We start from the raw sequence: 23387 nt of genomic DNA on the forward strand, positions 1-23387 counted from the left end.
TTGTTACTAATCCCAACCAAAAACTTACAAAGCTTTCATAGTAAAACATGGTCAAATTTTTATCTAAATAAATAATAAAAAAATTAAAATAAACGAATTGAAAGCAAGAATCAACTTTATCGTTGTTTTTTCATGATCGGTAAGATATGAAAATTTCTATTTATATTGATGAAATTGTTTTTCGTTCAATAATTATGGCAGATTGATTTTACTGAATCAATTCTTCCAAATTCAGGTTTTATGGCATTGGTACCAAAAGCAACAAAAATCTATAAGGAACTACTCCTCTAAAACAGATGAGCGAATGAACATTGATTGTTATTATGTTTAATTATCAAAAAAGTTTTTCCACGTGCTAAAAGTCACACTGCACACAAATGGCGCCAAAACATACTTTTAATACTTTGGTATAGAAGCGGAAGCATATGACAAACGAAAACGCATGCGCTGTATCATTTTTTGCCATGCCTTTTTATTGATTTTCCGTCAATTTATTAGCATATTCAAAAGCAGCACCGAACCGCTGTCATATTCCTCTCGTTTTTCCCTGATCCTATCAGCTGATCCTGACACTTTCCCCTAATATTCACAGTGTTCCCTTTTCGTTCCAATCAAATTGCTGTGCCCCGGTCCTCAGAACCCGTGCTTTCTCCCAGTCTCATTCCCTAAAGTTTCTGTTCGTGTGTAAGTTGCTGATTTTTGGGTTGAAAATTTTTCACCTATCTGCCCCACACGTACCTTTGGCAAACGGAAGTGCAGCAACCACAAAAGCCGAATGTGCCGCAATCTAGTCATCGATGCTTTTCAGTGACACCATTTAAGCAATTTGACCCTTTTCATCGATACTGTGATCCAAATTTCGTGCTCCCGTCTACTGAGTCTAGTTTTAGTGATGGTAACGAAGATGTACGGTTACGTGCTCAAGAGCGAGATTTATCAGATTCTGTACGTGCAGGATGTGTAAGTAAGAGACGCTTGCCAATTTTTACGCGTGTCGCTCTAGTACACAAAAAACCAACATCAACAAAAGTACACGATGCGGGAAACTGATTCTGGGGCTTGTGGGGCCGATGGTTTCTCCTTTTCTCAATGTGATGCTTCCAGCTTTTCGCGGTATGAAGACTTCCTGACCATCGTCACCAAAGCTTTCGATCCAAAAGTTTTATCGCTCACGGTCATCCCGCTGGTGGCGGCCTTCAGCACCAGGCTCTACTCGCGGCTCCTCCTCAGTGTACTGCTAACGGAATATCTCAACACTATATTGAAATGGTACCGATAGGTCTAAGTAGCTTCTCGCATCTTTCGTAAGTAACAAAAGAATATTTATTTTTGCAGGATACTTGCCGAAGATCGTCCCTTCTGGTGGGTCCGAGAAACGAAAGAGTTCAGCTCCCTAAACCGTCCAAAGTTGTACCAGAATGAGCTGACCTGTGAACCAAGTCCGGGCAATCCGTCCGGCCACCTCATGACGTCAACTACATTCCTATACGTGATATTTTCTGTGCTGGAAGACGCTGGTCTTCAACATGGCAAAGCAGTTGTCATCGTTCTTCGTGCCTGCTACTACCTAGCATTGTGTTTGATTTCGATTTCCCGCATGTACTTCGGATGCCATTTCCTCCATCAGTGCATCTTTGGCATCCTGTTTGGGGTTCTTTTCACCAAGTTCACCATGTCGTTGAGTTTTGAAAAGTACCTCTCCAAGCTGAGCCGTAAGCGGCGATTAGCCTACGTCTTCCTGACTTGCTTGCTGCTGCTGGGAGTCTACTGGGGTCAAAAACTGTTCGGAGTTGATCCACAATGGTCGGTCAAGATGGCTTTCAAGTGGTGTGAAGATCCATTCTTTTTGGATCCCAGCACAACACTAGTGTTCAGCATTATTCGGCTGTCCGGAGCATTGTTTGCCTTTGCCATCGTTGGACCAGTACTGAGGTAACAAACAGATAATTCGCAACTTTTCACTCGTTGTTCTCTCGTATCACATTTTAATCAAATTTTGATGTGTCCTCAATCAGGACGTAAGTGACAGAACTTAAACAATTTAGTTATTATTCAAAAATTTTTCTTCAATAGGTACTTATGAACGTAAAAAGATAGAGGCAATCACAATTGATCGTATACCAATGTTGTTTTCTTCGTTTTTGGAATTTTAAGGCCTTAAGCATTGATGAAATGAAATCAATACTCATCCATCTTATAGAATTTTTTTTCATCTTTTCAATGATGAATTGGAAAAAAACATTCCCTTTTGATCCCAAGAGTTTTAATTTTATACAGGATCCTTAACCTACTTCTTGTGACGAAGTTGAATTTTGACCGTTTTTAGTCGTTTAGAAATATATTTTAGAGCAGTCACTGTTGTTCAACAGGAGTGATTTTCCCGGGTTCAATCCTGTATTGTAAGAAGTTATCACGTGGCAGACCCAATTTCTTCATGGGTGGGTTGAATTGCAACTTTTTTCAAATTAAAAAACGCATGTAGAATGAAAAGTTACGTTTTACATCAAAACGAACGGCAGACTTTCGCTTATTAAAAAAAAGGCAATTAATCCTGATTTAAGTTTAATTATGAAAAAAAAACCATTGCATCTGGTGACTCGAAATTTCAGGTATTCCTATATTTTCTTCTTGCAAATGTTAGAAAATTTAATTTAGAACTTTTCATCAGAAGTCAGAGAAGTCAGAGTCTTAAAATCTAAAATCAATTCACTTTCTTGATAAAACAATATTTCTGAAAATTGGACTGAAAATCTGGCAGTGTTGCTAGATTCTTTTCATGAAAAAAATAAAAGAAATGCTCTATTTGAGACGCTTTGACTATTTTTTCACTACTCCTACCGCTTCGCAGTTTTCGACAAAGTTGTAGCCATATGCAGAGAATTTTCCGTATATTGGCGTTTCATTTGCATCGCGTGAGAACAAAATATTATAATAGAAAAATTCAAAAAGTAACATTCTCCAAACAAATTTTGGCATCTTTCCATACAAAACTTGGATATTTAAATCAAAACCCGGGTACTTTTATTCTTAGTTATATGGTTATATTGAAAATCTTCGAAAATTCTCGTTTCTTCGTTTTGACAAAAAAGATAAGCCTACTACAGGCGTTTTGAAATTCGAAAAAAGTTGCAATTCAACCCATCCTAGTGTATAATCAACTTGGCGATTGAAAAAAGTTTAGTTGGAGGCATTCTTTTTTTTCCTATAAAGGAGAATTCCGATTTTATGAAAAGTATAAACAAATATAGGGGAGAATGAGGATACTTGATCCCTGGGGATACTTGATTCCTTAGCTATATCTCGAAACTGGAATGTCTTACAAAGATCAAATATTCTAGAAAAATGTGCTAAATGAAGCAAAACATCAATGCTTAAAGCTCAAAAAATTTTAACAAACTAATTGTGTGGGTTATTGAACTTTGTTCGAAAACTTTCACAAAATGTGACTTGAAGATCTTTTTTCATTTTTTTTAAATTCCTTACATGGAAAAATTATAATAAAAATATGTTTTCCAATATATCAATCGTTTGAGTTTAAGTTAAACTTCATAATACCTTATTTTCAAAGCAATGGAAAACTCCTACCTTTTTTGAGAAAAAGTTTTCTAAAATGTTGATTATGGGTACATTTGATCCCTAGGGTTCGAAACGGTATATTCTTCTTTTGAATAGATCGTGATTATTGCTGATTACGATATTAATAATATTTATCCAATTAATAATATTTATCCAACAATTGTCTGAAGAAAAGGGTTAAAATAATTAATTTTCTCCTTATTATAGAAAATAGCGCCTTTAAGTATGCAATGTCTTGATGGTTGAGACAAAGTTATAGAATTTTTTTCATCTGACAGTTATAAATTGTGAATTGAGAACAAACATGACCAAAATAGTCAGTAGACATTGTATCTTGAAGTTTTGTTTGATTTTTTTTTTCCAAGGATTAGAGCTTCATGAATAAAGGATCAATCAAGTCTTCAATAGAGGTTCAAGTCTCCCTAAACTTAAAATTTTCGCAATTTTTTTACTCCCACCAAATTGCTTCTAGTTTATCTACGGGTTCAAATATCGTTCCAACTTTTAAAGCATAGAAACTTGAAGTTACACGCGGTCAGAAAATGTAAAACGATGCTAGTTAGTAAATTTTTCCAAAAAGATATGGTGTGAATAAGAAAAGAGGATCAAGTATCCCCATTCTCCCTACTTATGTATGAAATTTTTATAAACATTTACCCATGTTTTGAAGTAATTGGGTAGGATAGCATTTCATCAGAAGTGATCGATGCGCACTTTTGAATCGACATTGAGTTAGGTACTGCTGGAAAAATATCAAACAAACCGAAATCGAGTGTCGTCCAAACCGTGCGAATGCCTATCAGTGTTCTGATTGTTTTAAAAATAGGATTTTTTAGAGATTTTTGGAAAATTGTTGGAATTATGGGCGACCTCATCAAAACTGACCAAATAACATGCTAAGTTTATGAGTTTTCCCAAAACATTATTTCGATTGATGCTATGTAATATCAAATAGTTTGAATTGAAATAAAGATATAAAATGACGCCTTCAAAGCGTCGCATGTAATGGGAGGGTTTTAAAAGTTCAGATCGGCAAGGATGTTTTGCTTTAGATATAGCATTGAAAACCTTTTTTGAAACAATAAAACTATGTTGAACCAAATTGAACATAACTCTTTCGCTAATTCAAAAGTACTAAATAACCTAAATTTGCAATGCCGATTTTCGGTGTTCTAACTCACCCGCAAAATAATTTTCACTTAAAAAATAAGTGACATCTGTAGTAAATTCTCGCCATACGTAATTTTTTTTTAATTTTAAGTGATGAGTCAAGTGAATTCGCTTAAGTGACCGGTCAAGTGAATTACACTATGACGTTCGAATGGAATTTATCTGAATTTCTAAGTAAGTTTCTGGTTAATTATCTCTCGCATTTTAAATAAAAGAACATTTATAGAACACCACTTCGATTTCAAATACTAACATTACGCTTTCGCCATAAATTTATTGATTGGAAAAATTCCATCGTAATCCCAAGGCAGATCGGTTACTGCGAATAGTGCGACTTCTAAATCTTCCCTGCTGCAAACCAGAAAATCTGTCCAGTTCAACCCACAAGCTGAAACATGTTAAAACCTTTAAATAACTTTTTCTTACATCACATTTAACACAAACTACGGCCAAAATCGCCTTGTAAAGAATTGGGAAAATCCAAATCCAGCATAAGCTTTAAACGCTGCTCTTTAGAATTTGCCATTTTGAATTCTGAAAATAAACTCAATTACATCCCGACATTCACTTGAAATTCAAGTGATGGGGAAGTGAATATTTTTTCTCACTTCAAATTCAAGTGACGACTGAAGTGAATGTGGATGAATTCACTTGAAATTTAAGTGACTGCCAAGTGAAATGTATATGTCGCATTTGAATGGAAGAAAATCACTGGATCCTTGTTTTTAAGTGAAAAATCATGTGTATTTTAAGAGTGAATTTGGGTTCAGTGCAAAACTATACCGTGGTTGAATCTTTCGATTGCTTTGTTCAGTAGAATTATTCAACCAAGTAGGCTCACAACACATAATACTAGTTTTATTTATTTTTTCAAGTTTCTGCCAGTTATAAAATGATTTTTTTTAGTGGCTGAACACGAAACAATGATGAAACCACAAGAAAGATTCCCTTTCATTCAACTACTACGGTATACCGTGGCTGAATTAAAGGGAATATTTCGATTGCTCTGATTCAGTAGATAAAAACGTTTAAAAATGCATTTTAATGTGTTTTGCCGGAAGCTGATAATCAGTAACTGTAAGGGCATAATGAGAACCCTCCCTGGAACAGTATAGACACCATTAATTGGGGCACAATGAGCATTTCCTGTCGTAGAATCTTGCAGCGACTTCAACTAGATAAAGTCAAATGAATTATAGAGCTACAATTTGACTTGTTTCATCAAACGATTTAGCCTATTGATAAGGTGTCGGAGAGATAATCAGAGGACTCGAGCTCGATTCCTGGTCAATTTTTTTTTTTAATTAACAATCATGATAGATGCATTTTGCACTAAATGGTGAGTCGTAAATCCATCAAACAAAGCAATAACAAAATAATGTAAGTCTGAATGTAGAATACAAACAATTCACACACACTCATACTTTTTTTTTGCAATACTTTACCAACGTTTCTGGCATTCGTGTCAAGACTAATACTTTATGTTTCTGGTGGTTTGTTTGGCGGATGATGCTACTAGCCGTATAATGCATAGATAAAGATAATCGATCATGAATGGTTAATGAAAAAAATAGCTTCGACCAGGAATCGAACTCGAGTTTTCTGATTACCTGTCCGCTAAATATAAAGAAGAAGAAGAGATGTGCCTAGCCTAATTTTTTAAGTGCTCCGGTTCATTCCGACTTTATTGCCTGTTTTTCATAACTAAAATTATCTGCGATCAGCACAAAGTGTGCATAGATGCTTGTGTAACAAACTGTGCATAAAGTTATTTGTGAAAAACATCTCTTAAATCGAAAAACTACCAAATAAGTTCTTGCAGTTACTCTAGTCTGCAAATCACCGCATTGTTCAACTCTTGTTTTACGAACGGAGGAAGAGTAGTAATGTCGAAAACAACAAGATCTGCTTCGTCATTGCTAGTGGCTGATTCACTAAAATCGGCAACAAAACGTTCGCGTGAAGATTTGACCGACGTTGGTCCCGAGGAGGTATCCAATTTGCAGCAGCTTTGGGAGAAGATAGAAGCCAAAATCGACAGCTTCAATACCCAACTTAGCCAGCGGATCGATTCAGTAGAGCAGCAAATATCTTCACTCCTGGATGCAGCTGTTGGTGAAATTCGTTCGGAAATAACCGAGTCAAGTGAGCTGCTGGCAAAGTCTCGAGAAGTCATCATCTCAGGTATCCCGTTTGTCCCCCAAGAAAATCTACCCGGCTTGTTCGAAACGATTTCCAACACACTCGGTTTCACTCATTGCCCGGTAGTCAATCTACAGCGTCTAGCCAAATTTCCTGTTTTGGCTGGCTCTCGCCCCCCCATATTGTGCGAATTTGCATTGAAGGGAGCTAAATCCGAGTTTTATCGACGGTACATACAATTTCGCTCGCTATCACTTCGTCATGTGGGGTTTGAGTCGGAAGAACGCATCTATATTAACGACAACCTTTCGATAAGTACCAGGAAAATACGGGCTGAGGCGATAAAGTTAAAAAAAAACAACAAGTTGGAAAAAATTAGCACCCGTGATGGTGTCGTCTACGTTAAAAAGCACGACCAACCAGAGATGATAGCAATTAAAAATATCGATCAGCTAAGCTCTATTCTCAACGAAACCCCCTCCTAAAAAGTTACTCTATTCCTCCCCAGTTCCCTTTACCGCTCCTAAAAGTCAACTTAACCTATCCATGCAAAAATCTACTTCCTTTCATTTTTCCCATGTATCCAATCCTATAAATATCCGTGATTCCTGGTCCTTCCGAAGTCATATCCTACCATGGCTTCAAAAACAAAACAAAAAAAACCTTCTCCGCGTTATAATCTGCTTCCTTTCCCCCTCTTCCCGTGACTCCTATCCTCAGCTATCCATGATTCCTACTCCTTCCGAAGTCATTTCCCAGGATGACTTCAAAAAAAAAAACCAAAAAAAAAAAACCAAAAAAAAAAACCAAAAAAAAAACCAAAAAAAATAAATCAACAAAAATAACCCTCTCCTTGTTATAATCTACATTCCTCCCCCTTCATCCCGTGACTCCCATCCTGAGCTATCCGTGATTCCTTGTCCTTCCGAAGTCATTTCTTCATGACTTCAAAAAAAAAAACACAAAAACCAACAAAAAAAACCCTCTCCTCGTTATAATCTGCATTCCTTCCCGCGTTATCCCGTGACTCCCATCCTTAGCTATCCATGATTCCTAGTCCATCCGAAGTCATTCTCTAACATGACTTCAATCGCAATCTACATCCTGGCGTCAATGGTACCCATGCTCGCTGGGAATGTGATGTAGACATCCAGGCGTAATCCTAGAACGTTGACCGCTGTTTGGTGCCCTCATCGATTCGGCGTCCCAATGGTGTACGGAGTCCACGTAGTCCGCCCCAAGCATTCACTGACAATGCGATGGAAGTGCGTCGGATTCGATCAGCAGTGGGTACCTTGGTCATTCATCAACCATAATCTGGGAAAGATACGGAGACGTGCAGGCAACCTACTTCTTTTGACGGGCTTTACGATGGGATGCGAACACATACACTCACTGCTGGTGCCGATCGATTCCGAAGTCGATATAAGGACGCTCATGCTACTTCTACGAGATGACCGCTGTGTGGAGGTGATATACGCGATGACTGTGAGTTAGGGGAAAGGTTTCCTAAATGGGCCTATCGGGTTAAATGACCCTACGGCTGTTTGATGAAATGGCTGACTAGACAGCTTATCTGATCTATGCATTTTGAGGGTGATACGCTTAGAACATAAGGCAAGAAAGAATTTTATGAATTTACAAACTCAAAAAAATTTAAAAAATCATACAAGGTTTTGATACATTTTGATGTAATATTTCGACTTTTAAAAACTATACGTAAAGAAGCTTAAAACAAAAACTAGGATGGTTTTTGTTTCTAACTCAAATGAACTTAAGAAATAAAACATATTTCAGCTTTTGTGGAGGTTAAATAATGATTATGTAGTAAAATAATAGAGTGTTTTTGTATGCCCCCATCATGTTTGTAAAATGCCTCCATCCTAAAATAACAGGCTAAATAGAATAAATAATTGATTTTGATCATTGAATCTTCAAATCTAAGCTCTGAATAACATCGTAAGAGAGAATTGGAGATCTAAAAACAGATTTGATAAAGTTTTCCTCATGGATGAACTGCCTCCATAGTATGGCAACCCTAACTTTTGTTTTATTCCATAAAATTATAGTTTACAAAGATTTTTATAAAACTTCAGCTTTATCGTACGGAAATTATTACTTTCTAGCAGTTTCAATGAAATTTTACGGAAATATTGCCCAAAAACAGAAGTTTGGTTCAAATCATAAATAGGCGCATTTAGCCCGCACGGTTTGAGGTTCGGCATTTTAGACAACACTTATAATAAAATCGTTTTCTTGGAAACAGAAGAAAGTTTTAACATAAAAAATACTCCAATGTATAGAAAACAGATGCCTGCACACGTGTATATAGTTTTTGTACACACATTCGAGGTGATATTTGATTAAATCAGGGTTCTGCTTAATAGGCGCATATAGCCCGCTCCTCCCCTACATAGTTTTTTTTCCCTCTTGGCCAACCTATTCGTTACCAGCAACAATCTATGCTAACCTGCTATGGTTTCTTTTTGTTTTTAAACGCATTTTTTTGTTGTTGAAAATAATACTTGTAAGAAAACTAGCCCTTATTCTGTTGGTTACACGAATCGTCGTATTTGATCCAAGTCGAATTGAACTAGAGGCCCATTGATAGTAGCAGAATGAAATTGCCAAAAAATATACACCCAAAATTCAGCCTCTGTGCCAATGGCGTGTAGTCAATTACATAGCATCATTGGTACAAGAAGATAACGCGATCGGTGCTGATTCGATTTGCTCCCACCGGCATTAATCTCCCAAGTTAACCGAATTGCGTATGTCTGAAAGAAACAAAATAAAAACGCTTTCACGTCCCCCCCTATCGCATCACAAGACGAAGAAGGATGGAAATAAATACCGGCCACCACCAGGCAGCCAGCGAACCGAGCACTGTGCGTGTGAATGTAGCAAAAGCAACAACAAAAACATCCTTCTAATTCAATCCCTTCAATCCACCGGCAAACAACCACGGCCGAGCTGTGCGTGTGTATGCAGTAAGGCTGATGTCATGCTGAAGCAACTAGCAACGCAACGCAACGCAACGTTCCAATAAGATTGCGTTGCAACGCATTGGTATGTCATGCTGGCGCGACCTGTGACTTTGAAATTCCCTACAAATCATCACTTCTCTACATCTGATAATGCTTTGAATCGTCTCCTTTCTTTCGGGAGCCATCAAAAACTCATCAAATCACGACCCGGATTGCAAGAATGCCAAAATTTGAACCGACAAAATTCCTTGTTTTTTTTGCCGGAACTAAGAATTCATGAAAATTTTCTCGCCGATTAAGATATTTTTTAGTTTATTATCACAAGTTCGGACAGATCTTCGTACTATTGTGCTTAAAACCCGGAATCACTGCTTCAAATCGAGAAAAAACAATATTCCTATTGGATTTCCTACTAGTCGCGCTACAAAACACATTGGCATCAGATTGGTCGCGCTATACAAAGCGACCAGTATGACAGGTCTGCGCGATTTCCATGGAGATCAAATGAGAGCTGGTTTGTCGTGTGAACGTTGCGTTGTAGGTCGCGTTACTAGATGCTTCAGCATGACATCAGCCTAAAAGCAACAACAGAAAAAAACATTCCTTCAATTCAATTCGCCGGCAAACAACCACGGCTAAGCTGTGCGTGTGTATGTAGCAAAAGCAACAAGAATATATTCCTTCAATTCACCGGCAAACAAGCACCGGCCAAGCTGCCCGGCTTTAGCAGCTGTGTATATGTAGCGTGTGTATGTTATAGCAGGCAGTAAGCAAAGCACAGTTCTCATTCAATGGGTTTCCCGTTTCCTCCACTCCCGTTCCCTTTCCCGTTTCCATCGCAAGACAAACGAATACCATGAAAGGAGGCCAAACGCCGGGAAGCCACTGTCGTGCGTTTCTTTTGTGATTGATCGGTGGCAGAATGCCTATGACAAATATCCCACTTCCTGCATGAAGCTCAAATAGTACACTGGTTAAGATGTCGGTCTGGCAAGACTATTTGGTTAGTGATTTGAGTTCGATTCTCCCTACGGGCGCTGTGGTTTATATTTTTATTTTCTTGTTTCTGGGATGAATTATCCAATAGGAACGAAATCCCATAAAATCTTTTTCTTGTTTTGCTTGAATGTAGTGGTCATGCATCATTTTAGTTGGGAGCCGAGTCCTTATGCCAGTTACGGTTTTTCAAACATATCATCTTCGGCACAGTGCACATTTCAGCGCATTATCGGCACAGAGATGTGCTAAATAGGCATTGGATTTTTGCAACCTCTTCTATGGGTGTAGTGATTAGATTAAGTGGTTTGCTGATTTTTGTCGTTCTAAATGTAGGGTCTGCTCTTGAATCCTTTTTGAACTCAGACTTAGAAATTTTTATTCTTTTTGATGGATAACGTTTTGAGGGATGATGCCTCCACGAACTTCTCTGTTACCAGAACAGTTTTACAAAGCGTCCTTTTGAGTGATAAACTTAACATATGCCACATGAATGTTCAAAGTTTATGCGCCCGGCGATTAAGCAAATTCCTCGAGCTAAAAAACATATTTACTCAAAGTAAGGTCGACATTATTTTTATGACTGAAACATGGTTGAGTGATGTTGTTAGTGACACAATGATATCTATTGATGGCTTTAATATAATTCGTAATGATCGTAATAGGAATGGTGGTGGAATATGCATCTATATTAAAAAATCTCTTCGTATTGAAATAATTGAAAAATCTGATAATAGCAACGGCTTATCTCATGGTTATCCAACTGAATTTATCTTAACTAAACTACACTTGGGAGCAAACAAATTATTCTTTGGAGTCTACTATAATCCTCCGGATGTTGACTGCTCTGAAACATTGCAATATCATTTACAGCAGTACTCCTTAACTTGCAACAATAGTTTTCTTATAGGAGACTTTAATACAGACATTATGAGAAAATCGCGTAGAATAGTGTTACGTTCGAGTTTTATAACAATATTTTTATTTGATATGATATCAGCGATATTGGCAACTTTGTATAAAAACCCATCCCCACGCAGAGAAAATAAGCGTGATAAAGATTCACCCATTCAAACGCAAAAATAATTTGTTTATTTGTTTATTGTTTTAAAAACCATCTGACATAGTTGTCTTAATGATAATAAGCGTGTATTAAAAAATACTCTGAGCGAAGTAAAATCAGCTAACCGTGAAAGAAGCTGTCACTGCAATTTCCGGGAGACGGAAAATTTTAACAGTTCGGGTCGGCCGCAAAAGTTTTATCGCGCCGTTTTCACGACACGAAGCGGAAGAAAACGCTGGACATTAACGGCAAATTGAAAGGACAAACGCCGATCTCAGGACGATCATTCGTCAAGTGCACCCATGCGGAACATCGCTCAGCCGGGGCGAGAAGAAACTCCACCAAAGGTCGCGCAAAGCGGCTTTTTTTATTTACCGCCTGTGCCAAACCGGAGGAAATTGTTGTTCGTGCCTTTTCGCACACTGTGCGTACGCCAGTAGAAGCCGCAGGTTCCGCTTCTTTCCCCTGGTGGCTTGTCAAAGCGACACTAAGCTGGTGTGAAGCAGCGCGAGGAGAAATGTCGTCGGCAAACGAATCCGGAACAACTGGTTGGCCTAGCTTTCGACCACCTTCAGCTGCTTGGGAATTGCTGAACCAGCAGCAGAACAACAAGAACACCAGCAGCGGAACCACAACACCTTCAGCAGCAGAAAACAACAACATCGGGCCACATATCATCATCGGCAGCTTCGACTGCACCTTTCGGCTGTACCTGCAGTGGTGCAATCAACTGTGGCATTTGGCCACTCAGCATCATACACACAAAACTTTCGGGGCTCCACTTAGCAAAATTTCGCTGTTACTTTCCGTTAGCAAAAATATTTTTTTACTGTTGAGTTAGCAAAAAGCTAAATTTACTTGATTTTAGTAATGAAAAAGGTCATTTTACTTGATTTTAGTAAAACGAACGTTTTTCAGCCGCTATGTTCACAGACTCCAGCCGCCGCGCCAGTAGGGAGAAAATTAAAAAGCTGTCGCGATTAAGTGCGGTTCCGGATGTTCGTCGCTGGTGGTTTTTGTTGGTGGGCAACTTCACGGAGAAACGGTAGCTAAATCGACACCGGATGCTTACAGGTAAGGTCCAATCTTAAAGTGTTTTGATTCTCCAATATTTTAATTTGAAATTTGTGTGTTTGTTTTTTTTCAACCAGGTTGAAAGTGCAACACGAAACCCGCAACAGTCCGGCAATGAAGAAGGACCACAACTGGAATTTCAACGAGCTGCATCCGGAAAACACCCCGGTGTTTTCTTTGATGAAGATGGCATGGCATTTTGCTCGCCAGTAGGTGCGTTCCCAGGATCGAACCTTCCGTTTAACGAAAAGTGTGAAAAAAATTTAAAAAATGTGAAAAATAAATTATAAGTGAATGTAATTTGTGTATTCTATTCAATAATCAAATATTCCCCTGATTTTCCAGAGAAAAAATAACAAAACATGAAATTACGGGTCCCAGCAATCTTTTTCTCCGGTTTTTGCTAAAAATTTGAGTAAAAATTGCGGCGGCTAACTTTTCCCCTCGTTTGCTGAAATTTTAGTAAAAAAAAATTGCTAAATTGATTGCTATGTTTCTAGCTGGTCAAATTTGAGCAAAATTTTGCTAAATTCCGGCCTCAGAAATTTTGTGTGTAGGCAGCCTCGACTGCACTTTTCGGCTGGACCTGCGATCGTGGAATCGACTGTGGCATTTGACCATTCACTACCGTCGGCAGTCTCGACTGCACTTTTCGGCTGCATCTGCGGTCGCCGAATCAACTGTGGCCTTGGGCCATCCACCATCACCGGCAGTTGCGAGTGCACTTTCCGATTGCATCGGTGGTCGCCGAATCAACTGTGGCATTTGGCCACGTATCATCATCGGCAGTTTCGACTGCAATCTTCGACTGCACCTGCCATCATCGAATCAACGGTGGCATTGGGCCATTTATCATCAACGGCACTGCTCGACTGCATCTGTGGTCGGCGTACTAGCGGAGGCATCGGTAAAATAATTTGGGGCATGATGCCGGAGGCGGCGAGAGGAGGTTTGCCCACACCAAGGCGGAGAATGAAAAGCTTCGTGGCCACTCAATGCGCCGCTGCGCCTTCACGGACGATGCCGTAAGTGTGATAGAATATGAATGAAAATGCTATGGGGGAAATGTGGGTGAAAAATGTTGCAAGAATTATAAACTAAACTAAAATTTGAAGTTTTCGAGCGTTATTCATTTCGTAGCTCCGTCTACGGCAAAGCCTTTATTACAATAGATTGTTTTAAAGATACAATTTCAAGTTTTTCATTTCATTGCATAAACTCAGAACCAACTTTTTTTCACAATAATGGTTGTTCGCAATTGGATCTGATTCTCACTGATACACCTGATAAAATTAATCGTTTTAGCCAAATTTCAAATCCAGGTGTTTCACATCACGACATGATTTTTGCATCTCTTAACTTTGAAAAAAATGAAGAGCAAATGGGCTACTGGTATCGCGACTACAAGCATTATAACTTTTCTGTGTTATAACGCAAGTGAGCTTTTTGCAAATCTCTCCAATTTGAAATAGGATTCATTTTTTAGCATAAATGATTCCGATATGTTAGTGGAATTACTGAATAATTTCCTAACAGAAATACACGATCTATTCTTTCCCTTAAAATTCAAAAAGTTCCGTAATCATAGCTGGTTCAATAAGGACATACAAGTTGCAATGATTAATAGGGATCTGGCATACAGAACATGGAAGCGTTCTCGGAGTTTAGTCGATCGAAACCGTTATAAAGTTTTAAGAAACAAAGTGACCTCATTGATTTCGGATGCCAAACTTAATCAAGAAAAGCGTTCTATAAATTTGAGTGTTCCAACTGAAATCAATTCTTTTTTCACTTCGAATTTTACCATTAATAACAACGCAGCTCTGCGACTACCTGAGAACTCTAGAGGGTTCCGTTTTAGGATTGTGGAAGAATATGAAGTTGTCAATTCTGTATCTCAAATCAAATCCGATGCTGTGGGCATAGATAATATTCCGATAAAACTTATAAAAATTCTCCTGCACTCTTTATTACCATTATTAACTCATCTCTTCAACACCATTATTTTAATTTCGAAGTTTCCCGTTTTGTGGAAACGGGTGAAAGTTATACCTATTCCAAAAAAATCAAACGTATCAGATATTACCAATTTTAGACCAATCAGCATTTTGAGCTCATTATCTAAAGTATTTGAAAAGCTTATTAAACAACAAATATATGATCATATTGGTGAACATAACTTTCTCAGTGAGTTCCAGTCCGGTTTCAGACCTAATCATAGCACTGAAACAGCGTTAATGAAAGTGCACAATGATATAGCCCTTGCCTTGGATAAAAGAGGAAGCGCATTACTTCTGTTAATTGACTTCTCGAAAGCTTTGGATAGGGTAGCGCACAACAAACTTGTTCAAAAACTAGTACATAATTACAATTTTTCCAAACATGCGGCTGAATTGATTTTCTCGTACCTTCAAGGGCGCACGCAATCCGTTTATTTCAATGGTGTTTTTTCGGAATTCTCAGAAATTGATTCGGGGGTTCCTCAAGGTTCTATTTTGGGCCCTATTCTGTTCTCGCTATTCATAAACGATCTTCCTTTGGTTCTGAAGTTTTGCTCAGTGCATCTTTTTGCTGATGATGTTCAGATATACGCAAGTACTGATGATAACCTTCTGCCTATTAATCCAGCAAAAACAAAAGCACTTTTCATCAACAAGTTAACTCCATCTGTCCTACCTCCTAAACTTTATTATGATGGACAAGAAATTTCGTTTGTAGACCACGCTGAAAACCTTGGTGTTATTTTTGAAAAAAGTTTCTCTTGGGACCGCCAAATAATCTCCCAATGTGGTAAAATATATGGATCTTTGAAAAAGCTCTACTTGACAACTAAACATTTGGATACCTCAACGAAACTCCGCCTATTTAAGTCGTTTATTTATCCTTTATTCATCTACGGTGATTTTCTTTATCAAAACGCTTCGGAGAGATCTATGAGAAGACTTCGCACTGCGCTGAATTCTTGCGTCAGATATGTTTTTAATCTTACAAGATTCTCACACGTCTCACATCTTCAAAAAGATTTATTAGGATGTCGCTTCGAGAGATTTTATGCCTTCAGATCCGTTACTGTTATTCATAGGATTCTTTCCTCAGGCAAACCGGAGTATCTAAGATCTCTCCTTGTACCGCTACGTAGTTCTCGTACAGGATGTTTCGTTATTCCCCGACACAGTTCTGTTTACTATAGTAACTCGTTTTTCGTGAGAGGTATCGTTAACTGGAACGTTATTCCTTTCCATGTAAAATCTATTAGATCTAGGTCAGAGTTCAAGAGGGGTTTATTAGCAGGACTTGCAGATTAAGAACGACATAATCTTTAAGAAACGAGCGAATAAAAATTTAGCTAGGAAAACACATCAGTATAACACATTGTAACAAGTTATAAGATTGTATGTTACGTTACATAATGGCAATAAATAAAAAAAAAAAAAAAAAATCATCAGATGTAAACTAGCCAAGCTGTTAATTCAGTTGACTTCATCGAGTTGAATTTCCTGCTAGATTCTTCGACACTTGCTCATCGTGCCCCGATCGATGGTGCTCTGTTCGCCCCGAGTCTACAACTTGAAGTAAAAGCGGATGGATAATGAATAGAGTTTATCACTCGTATATCAATTTAAGTTATTTTCAGAAAAGAAAAGTTATTACCTAACTTAATTTTATAGCGTAATTTTCTCTCCGCAGGACAACCTCGTTAAACTGGAAGCGTAGTGTCCCATTGACCTTGGCCATGATGGCCGCCAAGTGGATTGCAGTCGGATACACTCCTCGCTACTACGGTGTCGTTCTTTACTATCTCTACACATTTTTTGTCCATATGATTTTCGTCTACGGCTACATGCGAATAGTTCCGGCTTTGGCCAACGTCTCGTCAGATTCCAGAGTACAACGCAATATGAGGCTTAAAACTAACTAGGCTGAAATCTAGAGCCAACTAACACCTAGTCTAATTTATACACAATTACTTCGTGCAATAAGTGAGGTTAGTGCAATAAGGCTTAGCTGAAATGAGTAGATGGTATTTAAGATCCGAGTCAACTCTAACGTGCATCCTACGTAGAAGTAAAAACAAAACAAATGATAAGTCTTCGAAAGAGAAAAGTGGCGCTTTTTGAAACAGTCAATTTATGGTTATACAATGCTTTTGCATGCTCATATCACACGCGCGCACTCCACATTAGTTGAAACAATTCACTTTAAACATGATGTTAATAGAAATTTCTTTCCTAATAAATAACAAACAAAAGTCTAAACGAAGAATCGAACACTGATTGAATATCACAAGCCAATTTTCGAAACCACCTTGGCAGTAAAGTTTGAGATTATCGGGTTGTAAAAAATAAAATTGATTACGCCCAACAAGTTTGTTCTAAAGCCTTATATCGTTTATCACCCAAAGCTAAACATAATAATCAAATGATTTATGCTGATCGTTAGGCCCGCCAAATAGGCTCTAATATTTGTTACTGAGGTAAAGTACTAATTACCATAATGGATATGGATTGATCACGACTATTCGTTTCACGGCTCATTTGGTCAGTCTTAGGAGCAGAGTAGAGTACGGTACAGTTTGTTTAGTTCAATCAAAATATGCACACGAAATGTTCTGCAGCGCCATCAATTGGTAAGTGAACGGCCAGTGTAATATAACTCGTGATAGATGGTAAGACATGCTAAAAGCTCCCTCATATTAAAATCCAGGTGCAGTCAACTTGTCAGGTTTCTTTTTCCTTTAAAATAAACAAAGATTAAACTTCAACATTCTTTACACTCAGTACCGCATGCATGTCTATTTATCATCAAGCCCCACTTTCTCGTTCCAATTATGAGATCAATTACACGACATCGTGATGAGTCATTCATCATAACAGAACTTGTCAGAAGAATGGAACGATTGTAAGACTACACACAGAGAAAACTTGTACCATTGAAACAAAAAACTACTCCTTCAAATCAAGATTCTAGTAATCTTAAAATCTAAATTCTATTTCTTAGATTTAAAAACTGTGTTTATCAAAAGAAAAGAAAATTATTATAAGTAAATGTTAAAAAATTCAAATTAATGCACTGTACTTGTAATCAAAAATTCGTGCCATGATTCAATGAACAATTTTTTTATTATTTTAATTAAATTTTCTTTTGAAATGAAGGCCAAGGAGAAGGGAAAAAAATTGAAAACTATTAGAATTCAAGGCAGCCTACGCGACCGGTCAGGCTCCTGAGGTGCGTCGATACCGGGATTCTGTAAGACTAGTCAGGCGGCAGGCGTCCCAGAGATACCCTAAACAATCCCTAGGGTCGGCAAGCTTACTGAATCTAATGCAAAATGTAGAGAATATTCGGAGGAAGAAACAACTCTACCCTCCAGCTTAACACATTATTTGTAGAGTTGTACATTCCAAGCTTGGTTTTTCGCCCACCACACTTTTATCACTTAACAAAACAGAATTGTATCTGACCTGTTTGCTGCTACCACCTGGATCCAATCCTCGTTGCGATTCAACCTCGGGTTCGAAGAGGTCGGAGCCTTGCACCGACATGGCGATTTGGTAATGGCGTCCTTGGTGAAACGACTCTTGTAGAGGCGTAGAGATCGTACGGTGAGCTGTGTACCTGGCCCCACCTTGGGCGCTCAACCAGGCACGGAGTTGCTGTTGGCCTGATCCGAAGTTTGCCGGTGGCAATTCAACCCAAACCAGCGACGGATGCGATGCGCAAGTTCAACTGCTGATTCAAATCCGAATGTCGAAAGATTTATTGAATCTCCAAGGCCGCCGAGGGGTAACCTCAAAGCAGCGGCGTACAGACGGGTGTAATGGTGGATTCAAATCGAATTGACGGCGATGGATCAGGGTTGGGATTCTATCCAAAAATAGCGGGGTCCTAAATTTAGGGTCCAAACATTAGTAACGAGGTTTATCGGCGAGAGCAAAATGGCGGGACGTTATAATCGGCAGGCTTTGAACTCCAACCGGTCATTGCTCTCGACCCGCGCCTTTTCTAATCCGACCTGTAAATCTAAATGAAAATAAAAATTTCGAATGATGAATCTCTATCACCATTTGGAAGCTTTGTTATGTTTGACTTTTGCATAAAGTTCACGAACTTCGGGACTCGCAGCAAGCTGTGCTCGAGAACGGTCACGTTTTCTGTCGGTCTCGTTTTTGGTCCTGTCGTAATGTGTTTTTTAGAAAAAATATAGTTTTGTTTGGCTGATCGGGGATTTTTCGTGTTGTGTTGAAGTGATGTATGTGACTGTGGCAGAAGTATACCTCGCGCCTCGCACCTAGATCAGGAGTAACTTTTTGCATGCGCCGCTGGGTGGAGAAAAGGCAACATCTCTGACGAATACGGAAAAAACCCGGTGAGGATATTCGATGATGGCATTTTTTTCTCTTTTTTCTCAGGGATTTTAAACCAATAATGGAATTTTTCAATTTCACTCTCTCTTTTCATTAACTTAAACTGTACACTTTGTGTGTGGAGAAAATGAAACAAACACCTGAATATAGTTTTATTAGAGTTTTTCTTAAAAGACGGCGGACCAGCTCGATGTGTTTGCGGCATTTCATTTACGCATCTGGAAACATACTTTGATAACAATCTTAATGTTCTCTATTTTATTTCAACATTTTGAGTTTTATTTTTATAATTGCAGTTATTTAAAAAAAATTAAGTAGTTCGGGTTCACCCGGCACCAGTGTTCGGCACTTAAGCGCTAATCCGCTAATCGCTAGTTAGTCCGCTTATTTTTTGTTAGCGGTTTAATTTTGCCGCTAAATTTTTATTGATCTAGCGAAATAAAAAGTTCCGCTATCCTTTTGTTCCGCTAATTGAAGATCGCTAAGTCCCATATATTTGTATCAATGTCTCGAATTATTAGTGATAGAATTAACTTTTTGGTATTAATCAAGTAAAGGTGACATCGGGCATCATTCTGACTGCTTAGTTGGATTTATTGGAGGAACGCGTACTGGAGTTATAAGAAAATGTAGTTATTGTCATTTTTATCTTTTTTTGCACATTTTTCGCAACGTTTCCAGAAAAAGATAACGCCTCGTGTTATACATGATAATATTTTTTTTAATATCTCTTGATCAGCTTTTTGTTTTTAAAGTGGTTGAAACATTCACTTTTCACAATACAGTTTCTAGAGATTTTACAGAACAGTTCATATAAAATAAGATAAAATCACCATAGAATGAATTGACCTTGTTAAGTTGTGAATAATTCATTGTAGCTTTCGTTTAAAATTAAAATATAAATTGTATAAATGTTTACGTTCGACAATGCTTCTGCCAGTTTGAAAGAGGGGAAAACTGGTTAGAGATTTTACATGAGGATTATGTACAAGTAGGCAAAAGGCAACAAAGTAGAATAAATTGCACAAACGATTGTTTGCAACGAAATTGCATACTATCTATGCTTGTCCAACACCTCGCAAACAGAACAGAGCAGAGAACGAATTACACTTTTATCATTTCGGTTTCCGAGTGCACTGCTCAGCCGATCAACGTTCACTTATCTTTTTGCCGAGTGCGCCCGATTGCGGTTGCTCTGACGGTCGGGTGGACGTCGCTCGCTCTAAAGAAAAGAGAAAGAGCTGGCTAGAAAATTGTGCTCTAGCGACGCTGCTGTGTCGCTCAGTGTATCAAGCCAGAAAGATTTCAATGCAGGAATGTTTTCTACAAAAAAAGCCGCTATGCAGTGCGGGACAGTGCATCAGTTGAAGAGGTCCAATGTAGCTTTATGTATGAACTATTTTTGTACGTAGCCGGGCCGGGCACTTCCTGGCAAATTATTTGAAAAACATGGTGAAAACCGGGTAAATAATCTGAAATTCTCCATTCCATAAACCGAGCAATATCCGGCCAGATCAGAGGAAATTAAGGAAATTAAGGAAAAACGACTTAAATTTTTTTTGTCGCAACACATCAGCAGTGTCAAATTTATGTTTAAAGCATACGAAGGAAAGTTTGGTTTGATATTTGATGAAATAAACTTTCACAAATCCAATTTTTGACAAACAATTTTAAACTGAATTCGATTTTCTTGTTTCATTTTCCAAATAATGTGGATAAAACTGGGCAAAATCCAAGTAGTTTTTTCACAATATCCGGGCATCCGCAAATTGCTGTATACTTAGGTTTATGTCCTTTTAATATCGTACGTGGGAAGCATTATTTTACAAAAGCAGCAATTCGAAAAGTAACATTACTAAAATTATCCAAAAATCTTTGCCTTTTAAACAAACTGTGAACATTACGCAAGAATCTGGGACAAATTTAAGTAATAAAACTTCAAAACTTTTACAAATAGTAAAATTTAGGATTTATCTTCCTTAACCGCTACGCTTTTGATATTTTTCGACCGAAGAAAGCTATCGTAGCTAATCATTTGTCCTAGTGCAGAACATCAATCTAGAGGAACTCGCTCAGGAATGAAAAGATAGGTGTTTTGGGCAAAGTTGTTAATTTGCATATTTTTATATAAAATTTAAAGGCGAGAGATTTAAAAATAGCGCGATAATAACAATAACTTTTTGTAGAGCATTTTTAAAGTATTTTTTTTTAATTCAACCGTATCTCCTTGGGTTAAGATTGTAGAACTTTGATTTGTTAAGCAAAGTTGTGTATTTTGTTGAGATAAAGAACTTTGTAGAAGAAACTTAAGCTCTAAAATGCTAAACAAGAAAGTTATGATTTATATCTCGCTATTGATGGACTTCTAAACTTTATATTTCATATCAAAATATGCGCTTTATTATACAGAGCAATGTTGTCGAAAACACCAGTATTCTATCTTAACTACCTTTGGCGTTATTAATTTAGTTCCGTTAGATTTATGTTCTGCATTGTAAATTCTGACGCACTTCCAAACATCGATCCAGACGCAACCGATGAAGACAAACCGAGTATTCTGTAAAGCTTCTCTTTCGCCCGAGTGCGAACGAATTTATCTGCACCGAGAACGCACTTCATCAGTTTGCTTGCTTCTCTTGCCCACACTCGGGTGGACGCTTGGTCGCTCTGAAGGTAACGGAGCATTTTTTAAAGATTCTCCGTTTGGGAAGAGCACATCGAAAAAAATACACGCTCTTACTCTGAACGGGCAAATCTGAGGAGCGATGCCAAGCATATACTTTGCACAAAACCGATAAAACGAGTAAATTTTTAACTAAAATTAACAAAAATAGGTATAGCTTTCATCTTCCACATAAAACTTTTTTAGAATTAGTTTTTTTTTCGTAGAACACAGAGAGGTGATAAAATTCTCATCTTTGACAGTTTCGTTTCGCTCATATGGTTGTATGAAAATTCGATCAACTTATTGAATTTTAAATGAAATACCTGAAACTTCATTTATTCCCCCTTGGGAAGTGGGTTAAATCGAAGAGGGAAAGGGTGTGACAAATGATGAATTTGATATTGTCAATGCAGTTGATATATGAAGTTTTCACGCGGGTGATTGGCAACCTTGCCAACCAGCGATTCACCAAACACCTCGGAAATCGGCAACCCTTTCTTTTGTTTGGTTCCAACACGTGAAGATGTTTGATAGATGTCTGGTCAACATGCAATGTCGTCAATGATATCGCCGTCGCTGATGTTGACGAAAACTCCGGTTTGGGAGTTCGGCGACAATATTTGTTTCGGCCTTAATGTTGGTCAACAGTTAGCGATTAGCGATTAGCGCTTTAAGCTTAAAGCGATAACTTTTTCGGCACATTTAGCGTATTTAATTAGCGGTTGCTAACTTTGAATGAGTTAGCGGTTTAAGTAGCGCCGCTAATTTTTCAGTTAGCGATGCCGAACACTGCCCGGCACATATGGTGCGAGGACGTGTTTGAGTGTCCGGCTCCCATGCGACTTATTTGTGTAGGATGTTTATTTTACCAGTTTTAACCCATTCGAGACGGCGACTTTTTTCGAACGCGTCCCCCAGAAGCGAAAAATTTTTATTCTTTGATTCGATCAATTTTTATCTGAAAAACATGAATTCAATGAAATTCCCAAAATTTAATCGTAAATTCACAAAAAATGTCCATTGCACACCGTGTGTGCAGTCCGCTCCTCGAAATAAAATTATTTCGAGGAGCCGCATTGCACACACGGTGTGCAATGGGTAGAAAAATAAAAATACACCATTTTTAACATGTTCATCATTCGTTTAATTTTTGTTCGGTTATAAAGGAAAAAATATAAAGCAAAAAATATTATGTAGTGTGGTTTCAACCAACAATAAGTTTTTTTAAACTTTATCCAAAATGTGTTTACTTTTGTGATTCATGAGCATGATTTGTCGGTTTTAATCCAACTTTTCTTGTGTCTTCCTATTGATTTTTTCTATCTGATAGCTATTTGAGTTGTTCAACT

General features: G+C 38.0%; 1 protein-coding gene across 2 annotated transcripts; it reads left to right on the plus strand.

The window, feature by feature from the left end:
- Nucleotides 1-495: 495 nt before the first annotated feature.
- Nucleotides 496-17264, plus strand: LOC129746451 (glucose-6-phosphatase 3). Of its 2 annotated transcripts, none has more exons than XM_055740100.1 (4): nt 496-964; nt 1105-1269; nt 1336-1932; nt 16696-17264. In XM_055740100.1, exons 1-4 carry the CDS (start codon nt 957-959, stop codon nt 16925-16927), a joined length of 1002 nt encoding a protein of 333 aa, XP_055596075.1. In that variant the 5' UTR covers nt 496-956; the 3' UTR covers nt 16928-17264. The 2 variants fall into 2 exon arrangements, with proteins under 2 accessions (XP_055596075.1, XP_055596074.1); XM_055740099.1 differs by having other exon boundaries at nt 496-960.
- The last annotated feature ends 6123 nt before the right edge of the window (nt 17265-23387 follow it).

The sequence above is a fragment of the Uranotaenia lowii genome, chromosome 2 (genome assembly GCF_029784155.1).
Source record: "Uranotaenia lowii strain MFRU-FL chromosome 2, ASM2978415v1, whole genome shotgun sequence".
NCBI classification, from domain to species: domain Eukaryota; kingdom Metazoa; phylum Arthropoda; class Insecta; order Diptera; family Culicidae; genus Uranotaenia; species Uranotaenia lowii.